This window comes from Xenopus laevis, chromosome 1L (assembly GCF_017654675.1).
Source record: "Xenopus laevis strain J_2021 chromosome 1L, Xenopus_laevis_v10.1, whole genome shotgun sequence".
NCBI classification, from domain to species: domain Eukaryota; kingdom Metazoa; phylum Chordata; class Amphibia; order Anura; family Pipidae; genus Xenopus; species Xenopus laevis.
The window spans coordinates 214,085,949-214,104,580 of NC_054371.1; the positions used below are offsets into that span (position 1 = coordinate 214,085,949).

General features: G+C 40.9%; 1 protein-coding gene across 4 annotated transcripts in view; it reads left to right on the forward strand.

Annotated features, from left to right (window-relative positions):
• Positions 1-18,632, forward strand: part of dab2.L (Dab, mitogen-responsive phosphoprotein, homolog 2 L homeolog) — an 83,084-nt gene that overhangs the window by 59,568 nt on the left and 4,884 nt on the right. For 2 of the 4 annotated variants that reach the window (XM_041574273.1, XM_041574306.1), the window contains exons 8-12: positions 288-341; positions 10,152-10,214; positions 11,798-12,481; positions 14,150-14,309; positions 17,025-17,672. In XM_041574273.1, coding sequence (XP_041430207.1) covers positions 288-341; positions 10,152-10,214; positions 11,798-12,481; positions 14,150-14,309; positions 17,025-17,672 — 1,609 coding nt within the window. 4 annotated transcript variants of the gene reach the window in all.

The window sequence follows — 18,632 nt, forward strand, 5'->3', positions numbered from 1 at the left end:
ACTTCCCCTTTAATGATCCTTATCAAGGTGTGCCATTTCAATCAGTAGCTCCTGTTTGATACAGTGCTGTGTTGCACTTCATTGATTGGCACTACCCACGGGCAAATGGCCTACAGATTCTTTTCCATTACCTTTCCTAATCTGTATATAAATGAGCTTCACTTTCCCTTCGGTCTTCTTATTTATAGTAGGAACCTTTAGCTCAGAGGTTTTCCGCATTGTAAAGCTCAATATACAAAGTAAAGTTTACCCAAATGAGCAGTTAACGAATATTTTCTGCTTTTTAGAACGGCAGCGATGCCCTGCTCAACATTAATGAGGAAGCTGACAAACTAAGACTGGTAAGTGAATTCATTGTTTCTTGCTGATGAGCCTCCGTGTTTGCACCTCCAGCCGATAAGAGCCGCAGACTGAGCCATGAATGATCACGGCATGATCACCGAAGCGGCACAAGGACTAGAAATTAGAGCAAGAGCCGAGAAACGTGTAGCAATTATTTACACCGCACTGAACGAGATGGGAGTGTAATTGTAACATCTATCCTGACAAATGCATCGGGATCAGTGCAGTCTCTGTCTGATTGAAGGACAATTTGCTCTGCAGGTTTAAAGAGAAATAGTTATTTGATTCAATGGATTGGGGGAGCCAAGCTTTAAACCCCCCCCCCTCCCCTGGGGTCTGATTTCGAAAAATGCCTTGTGGTGATTGCCAAACAACTGGCTTAATTTGCATCCATAAACATTTAGCATTAAACTTATTGCACTATCATTCCTAAGCCATAAGAGCAAACATTAAAAGGGTGGTTCACCTTTAAGTTAACTTTTAATTTTTTTATAGAATGGCCGATTCTAAGCAACTTTCCAATTGGTCTTCATTATTTATTATTTTTTATAATTTTTTAATTATTTGCATTGTTCTTCTGACTCTTGACTCTTTCAACTGACAGTCACTGACCCCATCTAAAAAACAAATGCTCTATAAGGTTTTGAATGTGTTATCATTGCTACTATTTATTACTCATTTCTTTCTATACTCATACTTTCTATTTAGTCCTTTCCCCTATTCATATTCCAGTCTCTTATTAGTGCATGGTTGCTAGGGGAATTTGAACCCTAGCAATCAGGTTGCTGAAACTGCAAACTGGAGAGCTGCTGAATAAAAAGCTAAATAACTCACCACAAATAATAAAACATGAAAACCAATTACAAATTGTCTCAGAATGTCACTCTCTACATCGTAGTAAAAGTGAACTCAAAGGTGAACAGTTCATATTAAAGGAAATATAAACCCTAAAAAGCATATTGGCACCACCCAGTGCATGGAGGCTTCCGTGTCATTTAAGGAAAAAGCTCACTAAGTAGATACAGGTGCAAAATGTGAGCTCAATCACTCATTTTTAGCCCAATCATTAAAATCAGTTGGGTACAGAACACCTCGTGTGCATCCACGACTGCGTTGGTAAGATACATGCACGTTACATTTGCATTTTGATTGCATCAGTGTAGGTGCCAGAAATGGCATCAGAATGTGATTCATTAGGTGCAAGTTGGTTGCATCACACAAAGGAACACCTGGTAGTAATAAATCCTCAAGGTACAGTAGCTGTTAATTCCAGGGCACCCAAATAGTGCCCAAATGGAAGTCATAAATGCCTGTGGCAAACACACAGTATTTTTATCATTGATGGTTATGTCATTTGTTCACAGTTTACAGCAGTATGCAAATTTGCACAAATATAATTATTTTCTTTCCCATCTTCATCTTGTTGCTCGTTTATTTTCCCTCTACCTGTTATGGACTCTGTCATGCTAGGGAGCCAGGCCCTCTCTATGCCCTACCATAAAGCTGGCTCTGTAGACAGCATCAGACAGGGCAAACCTGGGCTGTGGCATTGGAACCCACACGCACACTACTGGCCCTCCAGTAGGGTTGCCACCTCACCCCTTTAAAACCAAACATATATAGAATACACAGCCTGCATGGCTAATTAGCAATTCATTTAGATGCATGCTGCAGACTGAATTGATTTATGGGCAGCCATAAGTGATGTGCGGGTTGGGCTTTTCCCGACCCGCACCCATCCACCCTCCCACCACCTGTGCCCGCCCGAGCCCGACTTCCTGGTTCCATTTATATACCTGCCTCGCCCCACCAATGATGTCATATAAAACCTCAACCCTAAAGTCAGAAGCCGGCATTTGGAAGGTCGCGGCGTGGGGAGAGCAGTCAGAAGAGCTCACACCGAAACCTGGAAATAAGTGTGCGAGGTCGGCCCACTGGGTTTAAACCTGGTGTGCCGCCGGCCAAGTCCAACCCTGTCTGTATATTGAACTGTGGCCCTTGTCCATGAACGTTCCAGATTTTTTTTACTCCTATTAGGGACAGGGACTATTTTCTTTGTACATGTATATCATCCATTTTCCAGAAACCCATTATCAAGTAAGCTCTGAATTATGGAAGGGTGATCTCCCATAGACCGATTATGATCAAATATTTGAATCCTATTTTTTTGACAGATTTCCTTTTATTCTGTAATAATAAAACAGTATATGTATGGGATCCATATCTGGAAGCCCCTTATCCAGAAAGCTCCAAATTACAACAAGGACATCTCCCATAGACTCATCCAAATAATTTACATTTTTAAAAATGATTTCCTTTTTCTCTGTAACAATAATGGTACCTTGTACTTGATCCCAACTTAGATATAATAAACCCTTATTGGAAGCAAAACCAGCTTATTGGGTTTATTTAATGTTTAAATTATTTTTTAGTTCATTTACTTTGCCTTTAGCTTTACATGCACCAATTGTGAACAAAGGTAGCACAAAGGTTTAGAAATGGCCTGTATTTTGTACATGGAGCTGGTACAGGTATGGGACCTGTTATCCAGAATGCTCGGGACCTGGGGTTTTCCGGATAACGGATCTTTCCGTAATTTGGGTCTTCATGCCTTATGTCTACTAGAAATGCATTTAAACATTAAATAAACCCAATAGGCTGGTTTTGCTTCCAATAAGGATTAATTATATCTTAGTTGGGATCAAGTACAAGCTACTGTTTTATTATTACAGAGAAAGAGAAAAAATCATTTTTAAAAATTTGGAATATTTGGATAAAATGGGGTCTATGGGAGACAGCCATTCCGTAATTTGGAGCTTTCTGGATATCGGGTTTCCGGATAAGGGATCCTATACCTGTACATTGATAAACAGGCAGAGAAGCATTGCTAGCATGATGTGGTAGAGTAGAGGAAGCTGATATACTACATTTTCTTGTGCATCACATAGGTAAGGTTTTTCTGCCACACCACAGAGATATCACAAGTTTAGGATTATTTATGACTTGTTGTATCTGCAATGAACTAATATTAACATCCCCTTCTTCTGTTCTTGGTCATGTTTTCCTTTAACTCTCCTCTCCCTTAATCTTTACTAAATCCAAATCTTTCCTTCCCTTGCTAGACCCAAAACAAAGCTTGTTAAGGCTGCAAATATGTGTCGGTAAGTCTAATAGTAGTGTAGTGCAATGGTGACTTAATTCTGAACCTGACTCATATCATCTGATGTTGTACTTACGGGATGTGCAAGCTTCATAGTAACACGTGTCCAGATTGATATTTCATTCATAAACCCTCTGCAAACACAATTTTCCATTGTAAATGCGGAGTAGTGCTGTGACATCAGACATGGTCCTTAAAGATTATATTATTATTAGTTACAAGGGTGGGTGGAACAGGACCAGTAGGGGCCTCTGCTCCTAAATCAGGGTGCACATAAGAAGTAGGGTTGCTGCAGGGACGTCCAGCTTATATTATTTCTGTTCGGCTAAGCCCAGGCAGAGGTTTATTAGCACTATATTATATGTGCAATCCATTATATAGTTATTGTTTTATTATGGCACTCCAGAGCTTACTGTACTACAGCTATCAGGAGGATCATTTAAAGGGTATAGCTTGATTTCATAAATATCTAAAGCAAAGTACACTGCCATATTTAGGCAATAATCATATAAATACATGATAGTACTGTGTAGGCCCCCATTGATTGTCCAAGACCCACCTCCCTCTACAGCTGTTACACTCTCGCAGTATCTTCAAAGTCTTGACTGCCCTCCACCAGCAAGTGCAGGTTCACAGTTACTGCTTCGTATGGTTCATGTCACTATTGCACTAAGCACCCTAATGATACAAGGCTCAGGATGCCTTGTATTTTGTTCCATCATTTTTAGTAATGCGCTTTATGCTGGGTAATGCCCAAATCATTGTGGTGGCTGCTCCCTGAAACCTGCAAGTAGACTGCTTGCTGTCAGAAAATTTCTCATACAGATGTATTTTGCTGGCAGTAGCAAAACCTGCTTGCACTAAAGTGTCTTTTTTTACTGTGACTCATCCTCCTCAAAGGCATCTCATCACCAAGACATTCTTTGGCTTTTTAACTTGCAAAGCATTTATCCATCATCCCCTTACCTTCTTTTTCTGACCTAGCTCAGAACTTATTATCTTTTTTTTTTTCAGGGGACCCAAATTTAATTTGAAAGTGAGCTTCACAAACCCAAAAGAATTCCTTTAAAATTAATTATGAAACTTAATGAATTATTATAGCAGAGGGGATCATGGACACCCAACTGGTTGGGCCATAACCAATCAGTTAAGCATCATTTTTCTAGCTGATGTGATACTTGAAGCCCATGGCGAGATGATGCACAATGGCGATTCTGGGACTGCTGCCGCCTGAGATGCTGCCCCCCTCCGTGCTTGGAATTTTAGCATTAGTGCTCTACACTAGCTGAAAAAACAAATGTGGGTCTTAAAGAAGAACTGGGCTTCTGTACCAGTCCAAGGCAACCACAGTGCCACGATTGGCACCCCAAATCCAGAACCAATGCTAGGCTCCCTGGTCTCGGCTATTGCTTCTGCCTTTAACAGCTGCCTATCACCTCGGGAGGAGCCCTCAGCTAATTGGATGCCGCCAGGTCTTACTAAGAGAGGAGCAAAGCTAAAGGTTCTGGATGAGCAAAGAGGCACGATTGTTTCACCAAGGATACCGGATGGAAGACAACACGGTTTGGAAGACAGGCCAGATAATATAATGTGGACATGCAGGCCGGGCCAACACAAGTAGAGTAGAGAATAGTCAGACAGGCCGGGTCGGTGCAGGCAGAGTTCAAGGAATGGTCAGACAGGCTAGTATCAGAATTGGAGAGCATTGAATAGTCAGTAGACAGGCAAAGGTCAGGTTGGAGAGTTCAAAATAATCAGACAGGCTAGGGTCAGGATACAGAATTCAGAATAGTCAGACAAACAGGCAAGGATCAAATAACAGAATATCAAGCAGGATTCACGTAGAATTAACACCCAGGAACTAACAAATAGAACCTAACAATGGGCAATGAGTTTTCATTCAAAGCCCCTTTCAATTCTTTGAATTTCGTGCCATTGCGTGATGACATCATCACTCCAGCGCATAAACCCGGAAGCGCGCAGCCACGCGCCATAGGAGAATAGGACGCATGTGGCGTATATAGATAGATAGATTAGATAGATGATAGATAGCTGATAGATAGATAGATGATAGATAAATTAGATAGATGATAGATAGATAGATAGATAGATAGATAGATAGATAGATAGATAGATGATAGATAGATAGATAGATAGATAGATAGATAGATAGATAGATAGATAGATAGATAGATAGATAGATAGATAGATGTATTCATACTCATTTTTGGTTGCTGAAGCCGAAAGAATAAGGATGAGCAAACTTTTTTTTTCTGATACAGTATTTTTTGTTACCCTGAAAATAAATATTTGGCAGTATAAGAGTTTTGCCTTGCACTTTATATTTCTAGACAAAAATGCATTTTTTTGTGCTAGTAAAACACCAAGAGCATTATCAGAATTTCTTGATTTGTTGTTTTTGGGCCTGTACAAAAATCCAGGAAAAAACATTTATTGACTTCAATGCATGGGATTCCGCAGATTTTTCTGCAGTCTCACGAATCAGCAAAGCAAAATGGGGCTGTTTTGTTCATCACTAAGAAGGACGAAAAGGGGTTCTAAATAACAATCCAGTAATTCCCATTGCATTTCCAATTGAAACAGACCTTCTCACTTGGGGACGGCTACTGTAAATATTTCACACGCTCCCAGCACATGATCCAGGCATCGTATGTCTTTTTCTTAAGTAAAGCCAAAAAATCTCTTTGTGATGGTTTCCATGTTATTAGCCTTAATTTAAATAGCTGGTTCACCTTTATGTTAATTTTTAGTACAATTGGCTTTTATTTTTTCTATGATATAGTTTTTTTTTAATTATTTGCCTTCTTCTACTGACTCTTTCCAGCTTTCAAATTGGGGGCCCCTGAACCCATCTAAAAACAAATGCTCTGTAAGGCTACACATTTTTTATTGTTGCTACTGTTTAGTACTTGCCTCTCTATTCAGGCCTCTCCTATTCCAGTCTTCAAATTGATGCATAGTTGCTAGTGTAATTTGGACCCTAGCAACCAGATTGCTTAAATTGCAAACTGGAGAGCTGCTGAATAAAAAGCTAATTAAAAAAGCTCTAAAAAAAACCACAAAAACCACAAATAATGAAAAATGAAAGCCATTTGCAAATTGTCTCAGAATATCATTCTCTACATCAGGGGTGCCCAATAGGTAGATCGGGATCTATTTGTTAATTTAAGGTGACATAAGAAATAGTTGTTAAATATAGCAATATAAATTCTCTCATAAATCAATATAATATTTAATTTTCAGTGAAACAGAATGCTAACAATGTTTTTATGGATGTAGATCATCCTGGAAGAACATCACTAAAAGTAGACCCCTCATTAGTAAAGTATGGGCACCCCTGCTCTACATCATACTAAAAGTTAATTTAAAGGTGAACAGCCTCTTTAAAAAGACAGCTTTTTTTACTTATTCATCATTTTTTTAACGTCATTTTTGGCATTTTAATTACTTCATGCATGTTTTTACAATTATCACATATGCCCCAGTGCCAAGAACAATAATTTTTTTTGTATTTATTGATCAATGTGTCGCTGTGGTTTCTTTCTTTCTCGCTCACCTTTTATCTTTGACTTATTCTTGCTCTCTTTTCTGTTTTGGAAATCGAGTCAGATTTGTAACATGTAAATGTTCTGTTACCAGTATAATGGGGTTTTGGAAATCGAGTCAGATTTGTAACGAGTATAATGGAGTGTCATTTACACCTAGAGGCACATTAATCAAAGGTTGAATTTCGAATTCATGTGCGTTTTTTTTTAAACTCCCTTAAATTGGAATATACTTGAAATTCGACTGGGGGGTTATTTAAGAAAAAGATATGAATATTTAAAACGCTGACAAATTTTACTGACCTGACAATTTGAATCAAATGTGATCAAACTTGATTGGAGTTTTTTCTCTGAAAAAAACTCGGATGGCAAGAAGGCTACAAACATCTCCAAATTGGTCACTGGACCTCTCCCATTGAGGTATACATGAATTCGGCAGGTTTTAGGTGGCGAATAGTCAAATTCTAATTCTTAAAGTTCCAGAGTTTGATAAATCTCGAAAATCGAATTCAATTTTAAAAAAAAAAACTCGAATCAAGTTTGGATGATTCCCTAGTCGAATTTGACAGTTTTGCCCATAAAAAAATTGGAAAATTCGAATTTTCAATTCGACCCTTAATAAATCTGCCCCAAATTGTTGAACTTGTGGGAATGGAATCCAGAGTGGGAATATTTTGAATACCTCCAATGGCACCAGCTAATCTAGTAATGGAGGTTGCAATTTCTAATTTCAGTGTTTTCTTGTTTGTGGATTAAGGAAAAGAGTAAGGGATTATAACAAGTCAATATTTTACCAAGGTTCCCCTGTATTGGCCCTCTATCCAACCCCAGCAAAAAGAAGCCGCCCAGGACGACCCTGCTTTCCATTTTGATCTTGAAAATATGAAATTACACAGCGGTGTTGGCAGCCTCCAAGACAAACTTCTTGTGCTCCTGTCCTCTGCCCTCTGACAGTGATCATCATGCAAACTTGAATGTGGTATTTGTTTAAAGCATGCTTTCTGCTGGTCATTGATCACTGCAAGAGAGCAGAGAATCATTAGAAAAGCCACCAGACAATGAGGCCACCAACCCAGCTGCGCATTTTCGATATGGGGTACAGAGTCCTGGTTTCTTTCTGGTATTGTAGAGAGGGGGGGCCAGTGCAAAATCTTTCTCAAAGCTTTCTTATAGAAGAAGGAAAGGCAAAACAGAAATAGCCTTCTAAAGAAAGTCTTGTGTACATAGAAATCACTGATAGTTTTTAAAGATTTCTCTGTGGTCTCATGTTGAAGCAGCTATGTTTTCTCAGCACTGCAGCGTGTGACTCGGGTGAGGCAGCTTTGAGACGCTTTGGGTACAATTCAGTTGTTATGCGCATGTACTGGGGAGCTGATGATGATGACGCGCATGCAAATCAGTATGTGCGTCTGTCATCATTGACCATTATGGCCATGCCCTCCAGCCAATCAGAATCGAAGCTTCTGGGAGCTGGGGGGAAGTATTTTTTAATTATAGTTGGGACAGCTAATAGTCAGCATCAAGCGCTTGAGGTGCGCAGCGATTGGAGAATAAATGTATATACGGCAGGCTAAGGAGAATAAATGTATATATGGCAGGCTAAGGTGAGGCACAGATGCCATGATTATTACATTGCGCTCCAAAGGTCAACAATGTTTTTTTTTCGTGTATGCGCAGTAAGAAGAAAAAAGAATAGGAAGCCTATGCTACCTTACTAACATGGCGCCTGCGTGTCTGATTATGTGAGCAGAAGAAGCAGATGGATTCTACGCAATAGGATTAACATATGTGAGTTACAAACATAGCGATTTAGTAGGTCTTGGGGAGTAGATCACAGGGAAATATGTATTAATTTTTGCCTTTCCTTCTTAAGGTGGCCATACACGTAGAGATCGCCCCGATATGCCCACATTGCGGTGGGTGATATCAGGCTGATCCGATCGCGGGCCCTAGGGCCCAACGGTCAGATCATAATGTAGTCAACATGGGCAGTTGGATCGCGGGAACGTATCAACGAATAGATGCGGCCACGATCTGAGAGGATTTTTAATCCTGCCTGATCGGCATCTGGACGATTTTCAGCCACATATCGGTCGCTAAGCAATCAGCAGTTGGAACTCCTGACCTGCTGCAGTTTGAAATCTGATTGGTTGCTGTGGATTACTGGAATTGCACAAAGCATACATCTCGCTGATTAAAGTGTTTTCATTTTGTTGATGGATTTCAGCTCCCTCTCGAGCATAATCCTCTCCGGTGACAAGCAGGTTTGCTGTGAGGATGCTTATTAGAGCAGAGAACTGGAATGTATAAGAAAAACATGTATAAATAATGATGCACCAGAGTAAAGGGCGAAGTAGCTGTCGCTAGCGAAAATTTGACAGCAATCCAATCAGCAGGGGCATCACCAATTTACTAACAGGCATAGAGGGCAATTCTCTAGTAAAAAAATACATCACTAATGAAGTTTTGTGCCTTTTCGCAAGGCGAATTTTCGCTCATTACTCCACTAATTCACTAAAGTGCAAATTTTTCCATAACGTTACCCCTTTCACCAGAGCTTCCTTCGCCAGCATAGACCTGGCAAACTGATAAGATGAAGCTACATCCTCCTCAATCTTTTGTCAGTGACATCATATCCTGTATGCGGTAACAAATTTAAAAACTAAAAACTCTGGCGTGTAATGAAGTGGCACGAAGTGTGACAAAGCCTTCGCAGGCGAAAATTTGTACTTAAGTGAATTTTCCCCATTGTGCTTTAGACACTATAAGGCTAAATTATCCAATTAGCACTGGAGTCATGGCAGAGACTGGGAAAGCCCAAATTTCCCTACCAACCAAAGAAGAGTTAGTGTCACCCTTGCTGCTTCATGACAGAAGTTTTCTGGACAGATAAAGTTGGTTGGTTTCATGTGTCCTATCAGATAGGGCCATATGCTTTGTAAGCTTTACTTGTCCTTTACCATTCCATGCAATCGCCATCCTGAATAGACAAACCCATCTCAGTAAGTGTTTGCCATTCAATTCATGCGTATTTTATGTTGTACAGCTAAAGGCCCCTTGCTAAAATATTCCTTTTTTTTAAGGGTGTTGACCAGATGAATTTATTTGGTGATATGTCCACACCCCCTGACCTCCACAGTCCCACAGTAAGTTCATTCTCTTTCAAAGATATATACCTTATTTACTGTATATAGAAGGATATATGCATCTATACATGGTGTTTTTTTTTATTGTGATCTGGTTTGCCCTGGGATTTTAATGAACCATCCGTGAATCAATAGAAACCTGTCCGCAGATATTTTTAAGGAAGAATCTCAGAGTTTTCAAGAAACAATTACACTCACCCAAAATTATTGATTCGTTCATTATTCTCTGTATTCTGTATGTGGCAGGGCTTGTTTGCGAATGATCCATCAGACCTTTGTTTCTGGTCCAAAATATTAGGATGGGTATGGATAATTTTATCTTTCAAAAAGTATAATGGGGAACCATTATCTCATTTCTACTCCTCTTTCTGCCTTTGGTTTTTTTATCTTTTTCATATAGGTATATTTTGGGGAAAAAAAACAGCTGGAAAAAATGTAAAAAAAATTAAAAAATTTAAAAAAAGGGGAACATTAAGCAGACAACATACAACATACAGGTTCATTTGTACAGATACATTTTAACCAGAGATAACAATATAACAATCACACGTTATATACTAGGGGTTACTGGTAAGCTTGGGTGAATTTGACCCGTTTTGCTCCGCCAAAACTTCGACGCCAGCGAAATGTCGCCAACGCCTATTAAAGTCTATTAAAGTCTATATCACAATGCAGAATTTATTAATAAATATGAATATGTATAAGTAAGACCGCAGTGGAAGTCTAAGCAAATTACTGCTCATAGTGTCCACTGGCTGTCTATGCCTTCACAGATGGCACCTGAGCTAGGTAAGTGGGGATGGCAAAACTAAAGGCACCATCTCTTATATTCAGGGGGCTAAATAACAGTTTCAGTCCAGGTCTTGTACCCAATCAGAACTTTTCCTTTAAACAGCAGACCTGCTGATTGGTTGCTGTGAACTACTAATACTCATGAACATTTATTTTGATATTACCTTAAACCCATAAGAATTTGAATCCTTTCAGAAATTTATGAGTGGATTAAAGGAGAACAAAAGCCTTCTAAAAACTCCACCCTGTCTCCCCTCCAGTGTCTCCAGTGCTGCCCCTTTGCTACACCTGTTAATAAAATGCAGAATAGCTCAACAGGGTTGGTGGGCGCCATATTGCTTTTACCAGAATACACAGTCGTAGCCATACTTTGCTGGGAAAAGGACATAACCGCCACAAGGTGTCCCATGACAACTCCACTAACAGGTATGGCAAACAGCGTGGCATTGATGGGCTTGTGTGGTCCAATTCAGATGGTGAGAAGAAGGCCTCTAGAAGGGAGGGTTCTTTTGGTCTCCTTTAAGCCCATTCATTAAATCAACCACAGACTCCAATTGATTCAATCATGTTTGTTTTTCATATCTTTCTCAAATAATATCTGTCAAATAATATCGAATTAAATGTCAACTGTAGGCAGCCCTCCAAATGTAGTTCAGCTGCAACTCAGCCAACAGGGATTCTGGGAGTTGTAGTTAAGCTGCATGTGGGGGTGTAGCCAGTGTTTTGCACATTCTTACCTGACAACAGCTCTGATCACTAATGACGTGTCTTATTTCTTTCTATACAAATAGGAAAGTAATGAAATCCTGTTAGTGGATCTAAACACTGAAATCGACACCAATCAAAATTGTGTTAAAGGAAATCCCTTCCTATCAAATGGCTTCATCAGTGCATGTTCTCCTCTTCCTCATCCACAACCACAGTCACCTTTCTCACCTGAGAAACCATTTTCTTCCAATCTCAGCTTCTTTCCTACTCCCAATCCAGATCCTTTTTGTGACGATCCTTTCACTGCCACTGATCAATCACCCTATTCTCCTCCACTTGATTCTTCAAAATTCGTAAATCACCTAAAAGAGAACTTAAGTAACTTAGAGAATGGTTCAGAAAAGAATGGCGTTCTGACAAATGATATTGAGTTTGGGCAGAAGTTTGACCAAATTTCTAACCATTCTAGTAAACAGGACGCAAAGTCAGATCATTGGCCTTTTAAGGCTAACCAGTCCCTCCCTAGAGCAAGGACTCACAATGGTGGACTGGAGCACAGACTCAATGGTCCCTTGATCAGCCCCCCACCAAATCCATTTGCTGAAGGCACAACTAAGGGAGTCGATCTGCACAATGGAATAAGAAGGAACTCAGAAACCAATGTCAGTCACAAACCAGACCCTGTTAATTCCCTTCCGTGTGATCCTATTGCAATAATCCCACCACCACAAAGTACCAAGCCTGGAAGAGGCAGGAGAAGTGCGAAGGTGATTTTTTTTTCTTCCTTTAATTTACGAATAGTAAAATTAAGGGGGCTATTTATTAAAGTCCGAATAGCAAAATCTGGAAAAATTTGAGTTTTTTTCACTAGAAAACTCAAACTTTTAGAGGAATAAAAGAACTCAGATTTTTCAAAATTTATTTTACCCCGATGCTTCAAAAAGACAGAATCCAAAAATCCACCATCTCAGATCTGTCAAGGTCCTGTATAAGTCAATGGGAGAGGCACCTATCCCAAATGGAAGTTATCGGGGGTCTTCAGTGGGTTTAGCCTGAAAATCGGACTTTTTCTGGATTTTTGAGCAAAAACCTGGAAAAAACTAGTGATTTGGGGAATACGCCCAAAAAATTTGAGCGATTCAGAGCTCGATTTTAGTGAGTTTTTCAGCGATCTGAATTTGAGTTATTTTATTAATGAATAAGGTTAAATAAAATAAGGTCAAATAGAGATGACATAAATTAGAGTTTTAGTAAATAACCCCCAGAAATAGAATGGTATTCCCAGTGTGTTCACATATTATGTATCCATTTTCCAATTAACGTATTTTAATTCTGTTATTTCATGCTGCCCTGTTAATCGGAATAGTGGTAAGTAGTATTATTTGTCATCTGCTTAAGCCCTTTGTTTGGTTCATAATCACTAGGTCCCTGCACAGCCCTGCCTCTACTGTATCAACCTATCTTCCAAAAAGTGCCCTTTTCCCTAATACATGGCAGACAAATATATGCAGTGGGGTTGGCAGCCACGCTGTTCACTAGCGTCACTTCAGTGTTCCACCAAGAAGGAATATGAAACTGGAAGCCAACCTGGACCTGGATTCCAATAGTCTGGCCAGCAATCACCACCTCTAATCACCTAAACAGCCTACAACATATAAGAATTGTCCTTCCAATCTCGTAACTATGTAAAGCAGACTATTGTAATGAGATTTAAATGCCGCATGAGGCAATCACCATTTGTAAAATTAGTCCCCGTGAAAGAGGTGCTTGGATGAGTATAGATGGTGAAAGAAATTCAGCTGAACATACTACACATCTTACAATATTGAATGTTTTGACCATTTTAAATTGCCATGATATTGGTTTGTGTGTGGTCCAAAATTATGCCTACTATTAGAAGGTGTTGTGTTGTGTTTGACTGGTGGAGTCTTATTAAAGCATTTGCACTTTCATTTATCTGCTTGAGCTAATGGACTGTTGGCTAAACCATCCAATATTCCAATTAAAATCCTTATAGCAAGGATCCAGTTTAAAGCAGAATTACTGAGAAACCTGTTTAACCAGTGATTACATGTGCAAAAAGAAGAACAGAATGGGCATAGTGTTATGTGATCTTTCTCTTAAGACTATAAGGGAGGTTTATAAGAGAGCCAAGGATGTTGCTCCCACTGGTGCTAAATATGAATAATTCATTCTTCGGCTTTTTATGATTTGCCATAGCCCAATGAAATTAGATTATATTACCATGGTCCCTGCTGCCCACTTCTAAGGAGAATATATAAAAAGTGATAATGATCGATGTGCCAAGATCAAAAATCTGCTAACTGTAAAAAAAAATTATATTCAACTGTTTATGTTTCCAAATGTAGAGGACCTGTGAAGAGGACCACAGGGGTATAAATATACAAGCATATAACAGTACTTATTCTATATAGGCAACATCTGATGATTTGTTTGGGTCAGACATCTTTCCATCAAATTCAGAGCCAACGTCAGCTGTAGCTCCTACTGCTCAGCCAGCTCCAGCGCCAACCAACCCATTGGATCTGTTTAACACCTCAGGTCTCACTTCAGCAGCTGCCACTGGAAGCCTTGGTGAGTACATAACACCACAAGGATGATACTGTGCTGCTTATACAAACATAAAACAAATAGGTAGTTGTTACCAGAGCCGGGCCAAGGTAGTTTGGCACCCTAGGCAAGGACTTCAATCAGCGCCCCCCCCCCCCCCCATTCTGTAGGACCATTTACCACCTAATCACTTACATTTTTTTTTAATAAAGAAACCTTACAACACATTAATGAATTAAACTTTTCTTTTATATAAATATGTAATGTTAACAAATAAAAATAAAGTACACTAAAAAAATATCATAAAAACCAAAACAGTAGGATAATTTTATCCTGTTAAACAAAGTGCAAATACTAGAATATCCACAACATTTTACTTTTAACACAACTACTAAGAGAAAGTGCAATCCATCAATTATCCATGCAAGCAGCAGCCAAGATATTCTGCCTTTGCCAACAGCACACAAAATCTGTACCTGTGCCAGCCAGCAGCACCTAAAATATTGCCCCCAATATGTACCTGTGCCAGCCAGCAGCACCTAAAATATTGCCCCCAATATGTACCTGTGCCAGCCAGCAGCACCCAAAATATTGCCCCCAATCTGTACCTGTGCCAGCCAGCAGCACCCAAAATATTGCCCCCAATCTGTACATGTGCCAGCCAGCAGCACCCAAAATATTGCCCCCAATCTGTACATGTGCCAGCCAGCAGCACCCAAAATATTGCCCCCAATCTGTACATGTGCCAGCCAGCAGCACCCAAAATATTGCCCCCAATATGTACCTGTGCGAGCCAGCAGCACCCAAAATATTGCCCCCAATCTGTACATGTGCCAGCCAGCAGCACCAAAAATATTGCCCCCAATCTGTACATGTGCCTGTGCCAGCAGCACCCAAAATATTACCCCCAATCTGTACATGTGCCAGCCAGCAGCACCCAAAATATTGCCCCCAATCTGTAGATGTGCCAGCCAGCAGCACCCAAAATATTGCCCCTAATCTGTACATGTGCCAGCCAGCAGCACCCAAAATATTGCCCCCAATCTGTACATGTGCCAGCCAGCAGCACCCAAAATATTGCCCCCAATATGTACCTGTGCCAGCCAGCAGCACCCAAAATATTGCCCCCAATATGTACCTGTGCCAGCCAGCAGCACCCAAAATATTGCCCCCAATATGTACCTGTGCCAGCCAGCTGCAACCAAAATATTGCCCCCAATATGTACCTGTGCCAGCCAGCAGCACCCAAAATATTGCCCCCAATATGTACCTGTGCCAGCCAGCAGCACTGAAAATATTGCCCCCAATATGTACCTGTGCCAGCCAGCAGCACCCAAAATATTGCCCCCAATATGTACCTGTGCCAGCCAGCAGCACCCAAAATATTCCCCCCCCCCAAATCTGCACCTGTTGTGACAAAAAAATTCATTGCCCCCAGCCCCCCCCCAAATCTGTACCTGTTGTGCCAAAAAAATTCATTGCCCCCAGCCCCCCAAATCTGTACCTGTTGTGCCAAAAAAATTCATTGCCCCCAGCCCCCCCAAATCTGTACCTGTTGTGCCAAAAAAAATCATTGCCCCCCAGCCCCCCCAAATCTGTACCTGTTGTGCCAAAGAAATTCATTGCCCCCCCCAAATCTGTACCTGTTTTGCCAAAAAAATTCATTGCCGCCCCCAAATCTGTACCTGTTGCGCCAAAAAAAAATTCATTGCCCCCAGCCCCCCCCAAATCTGTACCTGTTTTGCCAAAAAAATTCATTGCCCCCAGCCCCCCCCAAATCTGTACCTGTTGTGCCAAAAAAATTCATTGCCCCCCCCAAATCTGTACCTGTTGCTCCAAAAAATTCATTTCCCCCCAGCCCCCCCAAATCTGTACCTGTTGTGCCAAAAAAATCCATTGCCCCCAGCCCCCCCAAATCTGTACCAGTTGTGACAAAAAAATACATTTCCACCCCCCCAGCCCCCCCCTCAAGTCTGTACCTGTTGTTGTGTGTCCAATATCAGCAGCAGTTCAGTCGCCACTCACCAGGCACAGGCAGCCACCCACAGTTTTTCAGGAGCCAGGAGGAGACTTATTGTCAGACGAGTCAGAGGCGCCTCATGCAAGAACGCCGGCCGCACCCATACGACGCGCCAGGGCCCAGGCCACACTACACAGGCGCACAGGTCCCTACTGACGTCACCGCGCACGCCAGCGCGGCGGCGCGCCTCTCTTTATGCCGGCGCATCATTGGATGGATGCGCAAGTCGCTGGGCTGGTTTGCTGCTGCCCTGCTACCTGTAGACGGATCCAGCCTGCAGGACAAGTAGAGACTGCCTGGCTGGGTCTCGGAAGTCGGAAGCAGAGCGGAATTCTGCAGGAGGCCTGGGGCAGCCGCACAAAGTTTAAAATTTAAAGAAAAATAAAAAAAAAAATTTTAAAAAATTTTCCTTTTGTATATTGCGCCCCCCTATGACTGCGCCCTAGGCGGGCGCCTACTCTGCCTACCCCTAGTTCCTGCCCTGGTTGTTACTCACCAAGCAATGGGTTTATATCAAAAGGCTAAAAGACAGATTGAAAAAGAGGTTTTATGTAACAAGATGTGTGTTGAGTATGGCTTGTCAATCAATGCATTTTAACAGTTTCCACCTAACTGTTACCCTGTGTATGGCAATAATAGACTGAATGCTAAGCAAGTCCTGCTAGGAAGTTTATTGTCGAACCTTGAGATCCAGGCTGGCTGATTTTTTTGTTTTTCAGGCACCTTGACAGTAAACTCATCTCACGCACAACAATGGAATCCCCAGTCTTTAGTTTTTAACCAGCCTTCTTCAACACTTCACACTCCTGTAGTGGGTTTACAGTCTGGTTTTACTCAGCAAAATGTTCTTGGATCAGCATCAATGGCGTCATGGAATCAGCCACCGGGTTTAGTAGCACCCCCACCTATGCAGAATCCCACCTTGTGGAATCAGCCTGTATCAATTCAGCCAAATGTTTGGCCGCAACAAGGAGGCTTAAATAACCCTTTCCAGGTCAATATGTTTGCACCAAGACCACCTGTTTTACCATTAGCATTAACATCCTCAGGTCCTGCTCTCACAAGTCCTCCTCAGCCACCACCAAGGCCAGCACCTCAAAAGGAGTCACCTAAGAAAGAAAGTGATGCCTTCACTGCTCTAGATCCACTCGGGGAGAAAGAGAAGAAGAGTGTCAAAGACATGTTCAAAGACTATCAGTTGACAAAGCCACCTGCTGTTCCTGCAAGGCGAGGAGAACATCAGCAAAACAACAATTCCAATTCTTCTGGAGCTTTTAACAACTATTTTGCTAGCAAAGTAGGAATTTCCCAAGAAAGTGCCGACCATGATGATTTTGACATTAATCAACTTTCATCTAGGATTAATGGTAAGGAGCATCCTGAACGGTTAGGAATTATCTATAATCTCTAGTGATATTAGGAAATTCTAGTTTAATAGTATCTCAAGGACAACGGGATGTCCAACATTATCATACAATGTATGAAGCAGCAGGTGCAGTAGAACAAAAATGCATGCTGTAGCCAAACATGTTTTTAAGTACAGGTATGGGACCTGGGGTTTTTCTGATGAGATCTTTTTGTAATTTGGATCTCCATATATTGAGGGGGTAATTTACTAAATCTTGAATTTACCTCATCTTTTTATTAAACCAAGCTCAACCAAACTTCAATCCACAATTTTATCTTATTTATCAATAAAATAACTCGAAAAAGTTGGGTGGGGAAAAAACTCTATAAAATCAAGAGGAAACTCGGAATCAATCGATTTTTTGGGTTATCACCAGAAAACCCCAGATCAAGGTTTAATAAATAACCTCCTAAGTCTACTTAAAGGAGAAGGAACGTCCTTTAACACTTGGAGGTGCCAAAAGTTAGGCACCCCCAAGGGATTGAATTTACTTACCTGAAACTCCAGGCCAGTACATCTATCAGGAAAAAACTGCACCGGCCCAAGATTCTTCCAGTGAGCACCACAGAACGATTGTCTTCCTGCTTCCTCTTTCTTCTTGCTGCTGCGCATGTGCAGTAGCGATAAAAGCTGAACTTTAACGAAAAAACGTCTTTCATTCTACTGCGCATACGTTTGCCCTGGGGATTTTGAAGAAAGTAGAAGCAGAAAGACAATCGATCAGTGCTCGCTGGAATAACCCCAGGCCGGTGCAGTTATCTCCTGACAGGCGTACTGGCCCAGGGTGTCAGGTAAGTAATTTAAACCCAATAGGCTGGTTTTGCCTCTCAAAAGGATGAATTATATCTTAGTTTGGATGACGCACAAAGCACTGTTTTATTATTACAGAGAAAAAGAAAATCAATTTTAAAAAATCTGA